This window comes from Camelus dromedarius, chromosome 11 (genome assembly GCF_036321535.1).
Source record: "Camelus dromedarius isolate mCamDro1 chromosome 11, mCamDro1.pat, whole genome shotgun sequence".
Lineage (NCBI taxonomy): Eukaryota > Metazoa > Chordata > Mammalia > Artiodactyla > Camelidae > Camelus > Camelus dromedarius.
Window position 1 is genome coordinate 55,152,997 of NC_087446.1, and position 16,000 is coordinate 55,168,996.

Sequence of the window (16,000 nt, forward strand, 5' to 3'; positions counted from 1 at the left end):
CTCATCCCCACCCCCACCCCAGGGGCCATAGTTCAGTGAGGGTGAACTGGTCAGAGGGGGCCCTAAATCAATCCCAGACTTCCTTGGTTGGCTCTGAGTTACGAGCTGTGGGTTTTGTGATGTAGATCGTGGTTGGGGAGGAGGGGGCATGACCTATGGCAGGTCACACCGGACCCCCAGAAGGGGCCAGAGCTGGGGTCAGAGGCCACCTCCTCCATTCTCCGCCCCACCCTGCTGGGTCCCCTCCCATGTCTAGTCCTTAAACTGGGTTGGGCTGTTTCCCTACTGACCGCTGGCCCTAGCTGTACCTGCCACCAGGCCTGTACAGTGGAAGGGGGGGGGGGTCACGCTGGAAGAAGATCCTGATAGAAAGGAAGAGGATGAGAAGACAGGACTTTTGGCTCCCTACAGATGACTGGTCTGTGCTCCAAACTGGACCCAAGAGTTTGCTGAGCTCTCTCTCTGCAGATTTGCCACTGCCCTCTCCCCAAACCCCTCCCTTTTTTTCTGATTGAATTCCACTCAGGACTCCTACAAACCCCAGCCCAGAGGATTAGATGGCTGGAGATATGGCATGACAGTCAGAGACCAAGACAGAGAGAGAATCAAGCTGGTGCTCCAGATAGCACATATTATCAGGGCTTAAGAGAGAGAGTTAGAAGGATAGAAAGATGGAAAGATCCAGACAGTGAGAGGAGAAAGATCAAAACTTGCAAAGATGGAGAAAAGTTGAAACCAGACAGAAGACAAACAGAAGGCAGTGAAGAGAACAGGGCTGAAGAGAAATTGGAGTGGCAAGAAAAGAGCATTCTGGTGAACTCCTGTCAGACCCCAGCAGCTCAGAGACCAAAAGGAGGATAACCTGCACACTCCCTTCACTGTTAATTCTGAAGATCGCCACGTGGAGACTCCAGAAGGAAATGTACCTGACTGAAATGCACCTGTATCACCCAGGATGTTATCCATTATCTTACACATTAACCAGCAACCTCCACTTCCCCCACCCCACCAGCATCCCTATCAGTAAAGACACACACAGGAAGGGTCAAGACCCAGGCTGGGGAACTGGGTGGGGGTGGGGAAGGACATAGAGTCCTCCCGAGGACCTGGAAGGGGCATTGCTCCAGGGTGAAGGTAAAAGAAACCTCATAAACCTGGGTACCCAGCCAAATTGGCTAAAGCTGATCTACAAAAATAATTCTTCCATGCTTTGTGCCAAAAATGGAACTCCATCACCCTCCCCCGTGCACCTGCCCTGCCAAGACCCTGCCTCTGCACCTGACCCTAGAGCCTTCTGCTATAGCCCCGACTTCATGGGGTGGGGATACTCTCCCAATTCCTGCGCAGGGCTGCCACCTGCTGGTTGAGAGTGGCCTTGCAGAAGAAGGACCCTTGACGAGGCTGGCGGTGTTTGCACTGGACTAGCTAGCGGTAGCCAGGCTTGGAGGAAGAGAATTTAAAAAGCAAAACGTGAAATCCCCTTTTACCTGGATGTTCCTGGGATCTCTCACTACATGTTAAAAAGTCTAATCCCTGTCCAGTCATTCCTGAATCGTGCTGGGGGTTCTTCAGGCCAGAGGAGAGACGGTCAGGAAATTCACATGTCCCGAGTGGCCGACACTGTGCTGGATGCAGGAGACAGAGATGACCAAGGCGAGGGAGACAGTCAAGAATGAGGTCATTTGACTCTGAAAAGCACCAGAGTCAAAATATGAGCCTGACACAAAGTAGGTTTCAATGAACAGTTACTAAATGAATGAATAAATGAATGAATGAATGAAGTACAGAGATAGCACTGAGGAATGATGGTCTGTGTGCACAGGAGAGGTTGGGGAAAAAGAGGAGGATAAACTCAGGGAAGTCTTTCTGATTCTTTTCTTTCCCCCTTTTGTTATCGAGTAGTAATGATCCCAGTGGAAGATTCAAACATGAAAAAGCAAAGTATGACGGTCCCCTTTCATCTCTTCCCTCGTCTCCTTCCTTAACTATTGTCAGCATTTTAAAGAGCCTCATTCTTTACAATAGTCCTCAATCTTGGCTGCACGTTAGAATCACAGGGGGAGATTTAAAAAATCCTGTTGCTCAAGTTGTGACCCAGACCAATTACCTCAGAATCTCTGGGGTAGGTTCCAAGCATCACTGTTTTCAAGAGTCCCCAAGTGATTACACAAGTGTAGTCAGTGTTGGGAACTGCTATTTCAGGCTTTTCTATGCATTTACATACATGTAAGCAGCCAAGCTTGGTTTTTTAAAACTTTTTTGGGGGGGATATAACTAGCTTTATTTAGTTATTTTTTAATGGAGGTGCTGGGGATTGAATCCAGCACCTTGTGCACGCTAAGCATGTGCTCTACCACTGAGCTACACCCTCCCCCCATCCTATTATTTTTTAACAGAGGCAAAATCTGCACATGCATATTTTTTCAAACCTGTCCCTCTACTGATGAACATTTAAGTTGTTTCTTTTCTTTCTTTTTTTTTTTTTTTACTAATATAAATAATGCTGCAATGTATATACAGTCTATCTTTGTTCACATGTGCTGTTTTGGGGAAGATTTCTAAAATCAGAATTTCTGGGTTAATGTGCCTGTACATTTGTTATTTTGATAGCTACTGTCAAAATGCTTTCCAAAAATACTTCACTAATTTACATTCCTCCAACAGTGTACACACTTAATATTATTAATCTTTAATTTTTGCTAAGCTGATGGGTCAAAAGTAATATTTTATTATTGTTTTAATTTGCCTTTTCCTGCTTACTTGTGAGATGAAGCCTCTTTTCATAGATTTATTTTGGCCATTTTTATTTATTCTATGAATTAATTACCATGTCTTTTGCCCATTTTCCTATTAGGTTGATTTTTAATTATGATTAGAGGAAATTCTACTTCCAATAACATGACTGGCTGGACTCTGGACTGATCTTTCTGAGTAAAACAGTAAAAATGCTTGTTAAAATACAAATGCAAATTATTTTAAAAGCATAGAAGAGCTGGCCAGATAGAAAGAATTTATTAGGTTAAAATCTAAGGGAAGGAATTCAGGGAAACAGAGCAAGGAAGATGCTTTAGTCTGAGGACAGCTATTGAATTTGGCAAATTTGAGCTTCAATTTCCATAGCTTTTCTCTCTGTCAGAATGACGGTGAGGAATTTCATAGATTTCTTTAAAAAGCTATGAACCCAAAGGGTATGCCCTGAATGTAAGATTGAACCCCAAATAAATTCACCCTACTGTCACCTCCAGAAGACTTTAAGGAAAGCCTCCTCAGGACTAAACTGATGACAAGGCTCTATCTCCTCTATCCACTAGCTGATCCTTCAGCTGATCTGCAGCCCAAGTTTACACTATCTTGGGTAATCAAAAAAACCCTCCAAGTCAAGAATTCCATTTAAAGTGGAATTGGTAGTACCTCTAAGTGCCAGGTGGAAGCAAACTCACATTCCTTGAAAGAAGACATCTTCATTCTCAGCGTCAAGGAACTTCCAACAAAATTTTCCAGGGAAAATAAATAGTTCACAGTTAAAAAAACCCAAAAAACTAAACTAAACACAAAAGGAAAAAAGACTATTAGCAAGATAATCCAGGATAATCTCCCAGTCTATCAATCCTTAATTTAATCTTATCTGTAAAGTCCCTTTGCTATATAAGGTAACATAGTCACAGGTTTTGGGGATTAGAATGTGGACATCTTTGGAGGAGGGGTGGTTATTGTTCAGCCTATGATAACAACATTACCACATTTCACAAAGTATGAAAGCACAGAACTTTAAAATAATTAAATGGAAAATTTAACAGCGGATTAGACACAACCAAAGACAGAATTAGTAAACTGAATGACAGCTCAAAAGAAATTACCTCACACAGAGAAAAAAAGAGCTGAAAAGCTTAAGGAGATGTTAAGAGACCTGTGTAATAGAATGATAAAGTTAACACATGTTTGAATGGAGTTCCAGAAAGAGAGGAAAGAAACAATGAGACAGCAGCAGTACTTGAACAGAATTTTCCATAATTGATAAAAGACAACAAGTGCAAAAAGCAGGATAAATAAAAATCCAAAGAAAAGTAAACAATAAGAAATACATACCTACATTTAAGAAAAAACTTTAGAACACCAAAGACAAAGAGAAGATTTTAAAGACAGCAAGAGAAAAACACAAGCTTTAAGGGAAACAAACTGAACTCACAACAGCACAATGAAAACCAGAAACCTCTAAGATATTTTCAATGTGTTATTGCCCCCAACAACTGCAAATTACACATTCTTTTCAAGTATACATAAAATATTTTGCAAAATTTAACCATACTGAACCATAAAGCAAATCTCAATTAATACAAATATTTTTAAATTTTGTATCACTGTAGTGCTAGAAACCAGTAGCAAAAATGTAATCTCCATTTGTTTAACAGTTAAATATACTTAAAAATAATTCATTGGTCAAAGAGGATATAAAAATGGAACAACTAAATCAGTGATTACCAGGAATTTAAAGTCTTAAATGCTGATTTTCAAAGAAAAGAAAGGATGAAAATTAATTATCTATATTTATAACTCAAAAAATTACAAAAATAACAGCAAAATAAACCAAAGGAGGCAGAAGAAAATACAGTTTAAAAGACAGGAGTGGAAACCAATGAATTAGAAAACAAGCAACAGAGAAGATCAAAAGTTCCTTGGAAAGACTAATAAAATTGTCACATTTTGGTGAAATTGCTAAAGAAAATTAAAAGAGGAGGCACCAATTACTGATATGACAATAAAAATGGGGACTTAACTATACATGTCACCTTCATAAAGACAAGATATTATGAACAACTTTATGCCAATATATTAAAAAATTTGGATGAAATGGACAATTCCTAGGAAAACATAACTTATCAAAACTGACTTAAAAAGAAAAAGAAAATAATGAATAGTCCAATTACCATGAAAAATATTGAATTAGTAGCCAAAAATATTCCCAACAAGAAAGCTACAGCCTAGCTGACATCACTAGAAAGATGTAACAAACATTAAGGACCAAATAATCACAATTCCCCCACAAACTCTTCCAGAAAAGAAACAGAACACTTCTCAACTATATGAGGCTATTTTATGAGTTATTATTTTATGATATCAAAATCTGACAAAGGTGCTAAAAAGTGAAAATTATAGGCCAATCTCATCCAGGAATATAGATGTAAAACTCCAAAAGCATTTACAGATAAATTATTAAAATCAACAAGAAAGTTTAGGAAGCTTGCTACGTATAAAATTAATATGCCAAAAATATATTCTATTAGAATACAACATAAAATATAAAACATAATACAGGAAATAATATATAGAAATATGGAATTCAGGAGTAAACAGAAAATATTAATAAAAATTAATAAAAAGATATTATCTACTTACCATCAAAATTGTATCTAGGAATAAATCTATCCAAACATATATAAAATGTTCTATTAGTCAACCACATATCAGTACCTTAACACACAAAAAAGGTTGACTTCTCGCTCTCTTTTTTTTGTTTGTTTTTTTGGGGGGTGTAATTAGGTTTATTTATTTATTTATTTTTAATGGGGATACTGGGGATTGAACCCAGGACCTTGTGCATACCAGGCAGGTACTCTACCACTGAGCTATACCCTCCCCCCGACATTCAAGATCTGCCATGTGTCTGAATGATTATCTATATGGCAACTTGGTAATCCAGGTTGCTTTGATCCTGTGGCTCTATCATCTGGATATGAGGCATCCTCTGCTATCAGCAAGGCAGAAAAAGAGCTGCTGGAGAGTCTTACACCAGCAAGTGAACACACCGGCTCAAACGGGATGTATGTGAATTTCACCCACAACCTATTAGCCAAATTAGCCACATAGCTTTGCCTAGTTGAAGGGAACGGGGGAAAGTATAATCCTCCATGTGTCTGGAAGAAAGAGAAGAACTGAATACATGTGGGCACAATAAGTCTCTAGCACAGACCTTTAGGGAGAAAACTATAAACTACTCAGAGACATTAAAGAACATCTAAATAAACAGAAGATATACCATGTTTAAGGATCAGAAGACTCAGTATTATAAAGGTATCAGTTTTCTTCAAACTGATCCACAGATTAAATAGAAGACTCTCTTATACGGTCACAGGTAGGTGTTGGCTGCAGAGCTGGAGGCACCTGAAGGCTTGACTAGGCTGGATGCCTAAGGTGGCTCACTCCCATGATGCTGGTGCTACTGGCTGGAGGCTGGAAACTCAGCTAGGGCTGTCAACTATAGCACCTGCAAGTGACCTGCCCATGTGACCTGGATGTCCCCCAGTGTGTTGGCTGTGTCCAGAGAGGGAATAACTTGAGAGAGTATCTGGAGAGTGAGCTTTCCAAGAGACCAAGGTGGAAGCTTGGTGAAAGGCTTCTTCTGATCCAGGTTCAGAAGTCACACGTCACTACTTCTGCCATGAGTCCCTAAGACTAGTCAGATTCAAGGGCAAGGTAAATAGAACACCTCCCAGGAGGAGGAGTGCCAAAGGATTTGTGGCCATGTTCAAATATCTGGCACATTTGACAAACAGATTCAAAATTCCAATAGTTAAAAGGACCAAGACTGGTCAAGATATTGTTAAAGGAGAAACAGAAAATGGGAATACTTGCTCTGGCAGATATCATGATTTATTTTAAAGCTATGGTAATTAGGACAGTGTGATTTGGGCCCAGGTATAGACAAAATAAACCAGGTGCCTTCTCTGTGGTTTCTTCATCTTCAACATATAGCTTCTACCTCATGGTCCAAGATGACTGCTTAGTGCCAGCCATAACTTCTGCAGCCAGCGGGAAAGACGGTGGAAGATGAGAAGAGCACATTAAAGATACTTCTAGAAACTAAGCACACCATCATCTCCAATTACATAGAGTTAGTTTAGGCCAGAGCTTAATCACATGATCATACTTAACTCAAGGATGGCTGGAGACTGACAAGGGCTTAATTCCCAGAATATATAAACAGCTCATACAACTTAATAACAAAAAAACACAAACAACCCAAACCAAAAATGGGCAAAAGACCTAAATAAGCAATTCTTCAATTAAGACATACGAATGGCCAATAGGCACATGAAAAAATGCTCAATATTGGTAATTATCAGAGAAATGCAAATCAAAACTACAATGAGGTATCACCTCATACCAATCAGAATGGCCATCATTAAAAAGTCCACAAAGGAGAAATGCTGGGGAGGGTGTGGAGAAAAGGGAACCCTCCTACACTGTTGGTGGGAATGTAGTTTGGTGCAGCCATTATGGAGAAAGTATGGAGATTCCTCAAAAAACTAAAAATAGATTTACCATATGATCCAGCAGTCCCAATCCTGGGCATATATCCAGAGGGAGCTCTAATTTGTAAAGGTACATGCACCCCAATGTTCACAGCAGCACTATTTATGATAGCCAAGACATTGAAACAACAAATACCCTTCAGCAGATGACTGGATAAACAAGTTGTGTTTTTATACAATGGAGTACTACTCAGCCATAAAAAAGACTAAAATAATGCCATTTGCAGCAACATGGATGTACTTCTAAGTGAAGTAAGACAGAAAGAGAAAGAAAAATACCATATGATATCATTCATTTGTGGAACATTTTTTAAAAAGACACAAATGGACTCATTTACAAAAACAGAAACGGACTCATAGACATAGAAAACAAATGTATGGGGGAAAGGGGTAGAAGGGGATAAATTGGGAGTTTGAGATTTGCAGATAGTAACAGCTATATGTAAAATAGATAAACAGCAATTTTATACTGTATAGCACAGGGAACTATATCCAACATCTTGTAGTACCCTATAATGAAAAATAATATGAAAAAGAATATATGTATGTAAATGTATGACTGAAACATTATGCTGTACACCAGAAACTGACACAACATTGTAAACGGACTATACTTCAATTTTAAAAATGGAAAAAAAAAAAAAAAAGGGATGGCTGGAAAACGTACTCTCTAGCTGGGTAGTCTGTGCCCAGCTAGAACTCAGGAGGACTCTATTACATATGTCCGCAAACGCATGAAGAGATGTCCAACAATATTAGTTACGAGGGAAATGTAAATCAAGACCATGATGAGTTACCACTTTATATCCTTCTGATTGGCAAAATTAAAAAGTCTGACAATACAAATGTGGAAGAAGATACAGATTCACAGGATCTCTTTTGCGTTACTGGGTTTGGGTATAAATGGTACAAACAATTTGAAAAACTGTTTTGCTGGTTTCTGTAAATTACATTTTTTTTCCTCCATTCTCTACAATTTTTCTAAAGAATAAAGTCCAAGGTCAAAACAAATCTGGTCTTGTTAAACTAGAAATACTTCTGCCTTATCTAGAAATACTCCTTAATGATTTTTCTAAGCAAAAGGGCTTTGACTCTAAATGCAGTTTCAAGCATTGTTTTCAATTTAAATAAAAGTTACCTGAATTTCAAAAAGAACTCCTCAAATTGCATAATTAAATGATTTTTGACTCAGCAATTCCATTCCTAGGTATACACTCAAAGAATAGTCTTGCATATACAATCAAGCAAGAGTGTTCGATCAGAGGCCGGGTGGATTCGGGTCTCGACACCCTCACTCTAGGCAGCATGGTGGTGACAGTGGAAGCCAGAGAAGCTGCAGGTTCCTGGGAGCAGGAGATTAGGAGCAGCTGCGCAGGAAGGGGGCTGCCCCCAGGTGAAGGCGGGCGCCCCGATGTCCTGGAGCAGGGAGGAGTTGGAGTCTCTGGATTCTCAGCCAGGGGGCCACTTCCCAGGAGGCCAGGTGGTGGCCAGGATAGACCAAGGGTGGGGATTCCTCCAAATGGTGGAAGGAGCTCGGCACAGCCTTGCCCACTTCGGAGGAACGTGGACATTTTAACTATACTCAGAATCATTAGAAGATGCCGGCTGAAAAAGGAAGATTCCAATTGTGGTTTCAAACCCTCATGCGCGAGTGAATGTAAATCTCTCATGGATGGAGATAGATGCCCACCTGTTCAAATAGCATCCCGCTGTGTCCTCTCCTTCAGGCAATCCCACTGTCCTCTGCGTCACAGGCAGGAGGACTCCATCACTTCAGAAGAGCCTCTGAATGTTAAGACTCACTAATACTCCTTTCAAATGTGTCTTGTCTGAGAAGGAGATCAACTGCATTATTTAAAAGTTCTCAAAATATTCAGTATCAAACTCCCTGTGAAGTTTGGGAGCCCTGTGGCTTATGGACCCCGTAACAGGATGTAGCCTTGCATTACACTTTTCAATTGTTTTGTAGATGTATCCAGGGCTATATACTCTTTTTTTTTTTTAATTCAGTTACAGTCGGTTTACAATATATACTCTTTTTTAATTAAAAGTCTTATTTTTATACTTAAAGTGCTCTATAATTTTAAACTGGATTTTACTAAATGCTAGTGTCTGGTCTGTTCTGTGTGATTCCCCAACTGACATTATCAAGCACAGGACCGCTTTTATATCAAAATGAAAATTTCTCATTAAAAAAAAGAATATTCACAGCAGCACAATTTGTAGTAGCAGAAACATAGAAACACCTCAAATATCCATCAATAAAGCAGCATGATAACCGTGGTGTAGTCACACGATGGAGTGCCACATAGCAACTGTCACCACACAACAGTATGAAGTAATCTTAGCAATACGTTATTCAGTGATAAAAATTAGACAGCCAAAGACTACAAATGGCATTTATATTCTTTTAAATAAAACAACCAGGATATATATGTGTAATATACATAATATATACACTTTGAAGGAATACCTAAAGGTGCAATAAAACAGTATGTAAAGGAAAGCAACAAGATAATGGACATAAAATTCAGGATTACAGCTGCCTTGGGTGGGGAGAGGCAGGGGATATACTGGGGGAATTATGGAGTGTATTGTGAAGTTCTAGCTTTTGTTTAGAGGAGGTATTCTGGGTGCTTATTGCCTTATTAAAAGTAATTAACTAATAAACTAAACAAAAGCAGACTATACAGCGACCAGTAATGAGACTATGTCATGAACTGTGATTAATCTGATTCAGCATATACGAAGTCTAAGAAAGACAAAGAGAAAAAAAACTGCATCTACATCAGCAATAAGCAAAACAAAAACAAAAACATGAGATTTTAGTTACAATAGCAAGAAAAACTATAAAGAAGCTAGGAATCAACCTAAGCTGGAGAAAAAAAAATTAACACTATTGAAGGACATAAAGGAAAACTTTATGAAATAATAAGAGAACTCGAGCACAACATTAAAGAGAACGCAAAGTTTGTATATGATAAAGATGATACTACAAATCAGGGGAAAGAGAACTGTTTAATAGATGGGGTGATTTCACTAGTTGGAGAAAAGGTTGGATCTTGTGTTAGTCTGCTTGAGCTGCCGTAACAAATACCACAGATTAGGAGCCTTAAACCATAGGAATTTATTTTCTCACAGTTCTGGAGGCTGGAAGTCCAAGATCAAGGTGCCAGCAGGGTTGGTTTCTGGTGAGAGCTCTCTCCTTGGACAGCAGATGGTCATCTTCTCACTATATCCTCCCATGGTCTTTCCACTGTGCTCATGTAGGCACATCGGGGTGGGGTGGGGGCTGGGCAATGAGGAGAGAGGAGAGAAAAAGAGAGCGCACGTGCTCTGGTGTCTCCCTTTTCTTAAAAGACAGCAGTCCTATCAGATTACTGCCCCACCCTATGACCTCATTTATCTTAAGTAGCTCCATAACACCCCTATCTACAAATATAGTCACAATGGGGGTTAAGGCTTCAATATATGAATTTTAGGGGGACTGAACTTTTTATCATGTACAAAGAATAAATCTCTATTTGTTTAACCCACGTGTTAGTTAGGGTCCAACTGCAGAGAACAGAAATAAATCTGGCTAGTTTAAATGGACAAGCAGGCTCTAGGTGCAGGAACAACTCCCCACTTGGAGAGGCACATGACCCCTGCTTGTGATCAGGAAAACAACAGTCAGTACTACAGGAAGCTGATGATTCAGGAAGCTGCTCACCAGAACCCCCCTGCATCTGTCACAATCTGTGACAGCAAAACGGATGTTCCATGTTACTTAGCTGTATTCCAAATTTATGCCTCACACAAAAGCAGAACCTAAATCACAGATTCCTAGCTCACAAGACTCTGGGAGGTGCTAGTTCAGCTTTCCAGCTCACAACCGAAGGCACTCCTGACTGATACACTCCACGGAAAGCAACAAGGACAGATGCCCAAAGCAGCCCTGAGTGAAAAGAACAAACATAATGAGCTCTGTAGCACAATCTAAGGTGTTAGTCAAAACATAACACAAATCACTACCTTTTTTCACTGAAATGTATTTTTTCAAGGATATATATGTCAACTGGTAAAGCAAAGGAGGAGCATGGGCTGTGGGGATCAGGGATGAATGAGATAAACCAAATAAAGTAAAAGAAAACAAGAGAGACATCGTGATATAAACAGAAGAATATGATGGGCTCCATTTTGGCTCCACACCAAAGGTCCAAAACCAATTCACTAAATTTAATATTTAATATTAATTTAATAGTTTATTATTAATGTAAGAATTTATTATTAATTTAACAAGTATAAATACATGGTTTAATTTAAATAATCAAATTAATTTAATATTGATACAATTTTAGTATTTCACATCTAATTTATCACACCAAAACTAATCCATTAAACTTAATATAACGTTTTTACCCCTAATTAAAGTAGTTCTTTATGTTTTAATTTCCCCGAAACCTCAAAAAAAATAGGTCCAGGAGACCCCTGGAACTCCCACTCCCTAGTCCCAGCCCCTGTTTAGTGAGATGTCTGCCCTCACACCCTCCCACCACCATCCCCTCACCAAGCCCCGCTCCACCAGAGGAGGAAGGGCTAAGTTCGGAAACCTTGGAACCCCTTCTACTTCGAAGGGCCTGTTTCTGGGGAAGTCGGTCCAGAAGGCGGAAGGTGAGTGCGTGGGTGGGGAGGAGGGTCTTTCTCTTAGAGTTGCCTCCGCGGGGGAGGAGCCGTCCTGACTCGGGCCCCGCCCACTCTGGGCAGGATCTGGGGCGGGTCTTGGTTGGCTCAGCTCTGAGACCACGTACCCCGCCCGGCCTCCCATCCCCAACTGACCCGGCTTGATCCAGCTCAGCCCCCAAGGTATTTGAGGCAGCCATCTGTTACCTGCGCTACTTCTTGGGATGAGATAGTCCCACTCGAGACTCTCCAGAGACCTGGTGAGTGTGCTGCCAGGAGTCTTGGGGATCCTGTGGGCTCCAGGCTGGGGCCCAGCAATGACCACTACCTAGGGATCCTCCCAACCCGGGTAAGGTCCCCTGGGAAAGAGAAGACCCTCCCCTGCCTCCTTGGACCTCACTAGGTTCCTCACTTACAGTGAATGACTTCTGTCTTCTTAGGGCTCTTGTCACTCAGCCTCTTTGCCTGGGCCTTGTCCTCTCTCCCAGGTGGATAGGACAGGACACCCTGGCGGAAGGAGGCTCTCCCCAGGGCAAGGTGGGCGATTTGCAGGGGCTGGAACTTGTCTTGGGATCCAGAGAGACAGTGTTGCCCTCATTCTGTGTTATAGATGCCAACTTCTCGTCCCCAGGATGGAAGAGGAGGAGCTGCCATTGCAGAAGGGAGGCCTGGACACATCTGAGGCTTTGTCCTCCCCTGACAATGAGACCTCTGCCCCAGGCTGCACGCTGGGGGCCCTGTACTGGGCCTGTGTCCGCAATGACCCTGCCCAGCTCCAAGCCATGCTGGACGATGGAGTCTCCCCAGAGGAGGCCACCCAGGTGGACAGCAATGGGAGGGTGAGCTACCCTGGGCGCTTCTTGGGGCAGCAGGGCCACCTCTGTGTCCTCACCACACCACACTCCTCCTGAGAGTTTCAGGTCGACACCCACTACCTGGGTCCTCAAGAGGAAGGGAGAGGGTGGGATTGGGGTTTCACAGGGGCTGGGGCATCTCTGGGACAGATGTGGGTTTAGAGGGCACATGGCCCCCATGGAGCTCCTGGAGGAAAACACAGGGGCTGAGCTGCCCCTCCCCCAGACAGGCCTCATGGTTGCGTGCTACCAAGGCTTCCAGAGTGTGGTGGCCCTACTCAGCCGCTGTCCTTTCCTGGATGTGAACCAGCAGGACAAAGAAGGGGACACAGCCCTCATGCTGGCTGCCCAAGCAGGTGCGAGGCTGCTGACCCCACCCTCTGCCTTTACCCTCCTCCAGACCCAGCCACAGCCCCACACTCTTTGCACCCACGTTCTCCTACCCCAGACACGGCCATGTTGGGTGGAGGGTGGGTTTGGGGCTTCATCATCCCTTTCCTGAGAAACCAAGCCCTGCCTTTCGTGCTTTGCAGGCCATGTGCCTCTGGTGAGTCTTCTGATCAACTACTACGTGGGCCTGGACCTGGAGCGCCGGGACCAGCGGGGACTAACAGCGCTGATGAAGGCTGCCATGCGGGACCGCTCGGAATGCGTGGCTGCCCTCCTCATGGCAGGTGCTTGGGGCCTGGACTAGGATGTGTGGCCTACAGTTTCTCCACCATGCCCCTCCACCGGACACTAAGTCAGCTATCATAGTTGCAGTGAGGAGAGAGGTGGAGACGGAGCATTAATCTAGGCTGATCTGGAGGAGGGAAGGGTGCTGGGGCTTCTCACAAGCAACAAAGTTGATAGCTCTATTTACATTGTGAATGACTGTCCCAGAAAAGAAAGCTTGGGAGGATGGATAACCTAGACCAGCTGAGAAACTAATACAAAAAAGGCTTGTATCTGGAACCAAACTCTCAGGTTCTTGTCCTGGCTCTGCCACCAGCTCAGTGACCCTGGGCAAACGGTTTCCTTCTCTTGGCCTCACCAGTGTAGTGAGGGTCATGGCCTTCTCTGGGCTGCTTTCCAACTCGGACAAGCTAGGGTGCCAGGGATGCAGTGATGTGTAGTTGAGACATGTGGCCATACGGAGTTGTTCTGGGGTGAAGTCCACACTGCCTGTAGCATCTAGGGCCCTCATTACTCCCTGAGAGGGTGCTGCCCTGTGATGGTCACTCTAGAGGACCCCAGCCTCCAGCTTTTCCATTTCCCATCCCATCAGACTGGGTTTGGGGTGAAAAGAAAGGAAGCTCCACACCCCCTCTTTTGTCTCAGAGTGACTGCCACCCCCACCCCCACAAGGATTAGGGGGCTATGGTGATGAAGAGAAAAACCAGGAGTGGGAACCAGCAGGGCCCCCCTCCACCTGCCCCAGAGGGTGCAGCTCGAGCCACCCCCCACCCCATCCTGGGTAACTCACACACAGCCCCTCTGGTCAGTTCCTTGGTTCAGGAGGCCTCTATTCTGCTCCAGATTTGGAGACCTGCAGTCGGCCTCTCTGAAGTCTTTTTCCCTCTCTGGACTCCAATTTCCTCATCAATCGTAAACCAGAGGTTGGGGTCTGGGACTGGTACTGTCCCTGGGCTGCAGTCACTGAGGGCCACAGTGCGACAGGATGGGACTCTGTGGTTTTGAATCTAACCTAAATTAGTCCTTCTGCTAAAGAATCTGCCTTTCTGCAAGTCACCATTCCCTGTCCCATCCCATGTCACCCCTGTGGCCCCCCCACCCAGGTGCTGACCTGACCGCGGTGGATCCTGTCCGGGGCAAGACTGCGCTGGAGTGGGCATTTCTGACTGACAGCTTTGACACAGTGCAAAGGATCCGGCAGCTGCTGCGGCGGCCCCAAGTGGAGCAGCTCAGCCAGCATTATCAGCCTGAGTGGCCCGCCTTGCCCGGGCTCGTGGCCCAGGCCCAAGCTCAGGCCCCCCCATCTCTCCTTGAACGACTGCAGGCCACCTTGAGCCTCCCCTTTGTCCAGTCTCCTCAGGAGGGGGGTGTCCTGGACCACCTTGTGACCGTCACAACCAGCCTGGCCAGTCCCTTCCTCACTACTGCCTGCCACACCCTGTGCCCTGACCAGCCACCTGCACTGGGCACCCGAAGCAAGTCTGTGCCAGAGCTGCTAGGCACTGCCCCACCCCCTCCCCCAGTACCCCAACCCCCGCAGGAAATCCCTGGGCCTCGGGTCTTTGTCCCCTACCAGGGCCCTCAGGGTGTGTTGAGCATGTGCCCTCAGTGGCTCCAGCCCAGGGATAGTACCAGCCCCAGGCCCCTACCCCCCAAGATCCTCCTCTCCAAGGCCCCCTCATCTTTCATGCAGTGGAAGCCAGAGCCCAGGTCTTCAGGGAATCGAAGGCTGGCCCTTCCTCTCTGGAGATACCAGGAGCTCAGGATGGAGAGGAGGAGGCAGGAGGAGGCTGGATTGGCACAGAGCCAGGGGAAGATGGGCTAGGCTGGGCTGGGAGCAGGTAATCAGGCCCCTCCCTTAGGCTCCTTTGTCCTCTAGAGCCTCTTCTACTTTCCCATCCACCTCTGTTTAAGTGACTCTATTCTCAACCTGTGTACAAGGTTATTCATACAGCATCGTCTGCAGCAATAAAAGAGTGGAAACAACCTAAGTGTCCATCAATAGGGGATTGGCTAAATTGATTTTGAGTGTAAATATTGCACACCCATATGATGTATTCTATACAGTGGCAAAATGAGAGTAAGGAAGCTTTTTATGTTCTGATATGAAACCAAGTTCAAAATATATTAAGTGAAAAAAAACAAAGGTGTGGAAGAGTGTGTATGGCATGCTACTATTTGTCAAAGTAAAATTTGCACCAAGATGAACTTGACTGATACAAATATGTAGTGAGTATCAAGATTCATTTAGCTGCTTAATGAGTAACCCAGTAGGATGGATCAGAGGAAGAAATGAAGGACTATTATTGACATTCAGGGGAAAAAAGAATGCTCGAATAAGACTGCAAAGTTAGATACACAAAAGTTAATTCCTACCTGGCAATAAAATCATAATTTTTTTTCCTATCAGACAAAAACAATTTGCTATCAATCTTCTACAGATTAACCTCTTAACTTTATAGAGTCAAGGCATTAATCAATAGTAAATAGTAAATCAAA

At 43.5% G+C, this 16,000-nt stretch overlaps 1 protein-coding gene and 1 non-coding gene across 3 annotated transcripts; one reads left to right on the forward strand and one right to left on the reverse strand.

Moving 5' to 3' along the window:
• Window positions 1–5,562: 5,562 nt before the first annotated feature.
• Window positions 5,563–5,635, reverse strand: TRNAT-GGU (transfer RNA threonine (anticodon GGU)). The gene has a single exon. It is a non-coding gene; the product is annotated as a tRNA-Thr (tRNA).
• A 7,306-nt stretch (window positions 5,636–12,941) lies between these two features.
• On the forward strand, window positions 12,942–15,574 carry ANKRD33 (ankyrin repeat domain 33). Of its 2 annotated transcripts, XM_064491001.1 has the most exons (4): window positions 12,942–13,182; window positions 13,360–13,500; window positions 14,605–15,000; window positions 15,195–15,574. In XM_064491001.1, the coding sequence occupies exons 1-4, from the start codon at window positions 12,996–12,998 to the stop codon at window positions 15,344–15,346; spliced, it is 876 nt and encodes a 291-aa protein (XP_064347071.1). In that variant the 5' UTR covers window positions 12,942–12,995; the 3' UTR covers window positions 15,347–15,574. The 2 variants fall into 2 exon arrangements, with proteins under 2 accessions (XP_064347071.1, XP_010984190.3); XM_010985888.3 differs by having other exon boundaries at window positions 14,605–15,574.
• The last annotated feature ends 426 nt before the right edge of the window (window positions 15,575–16,000 follow it).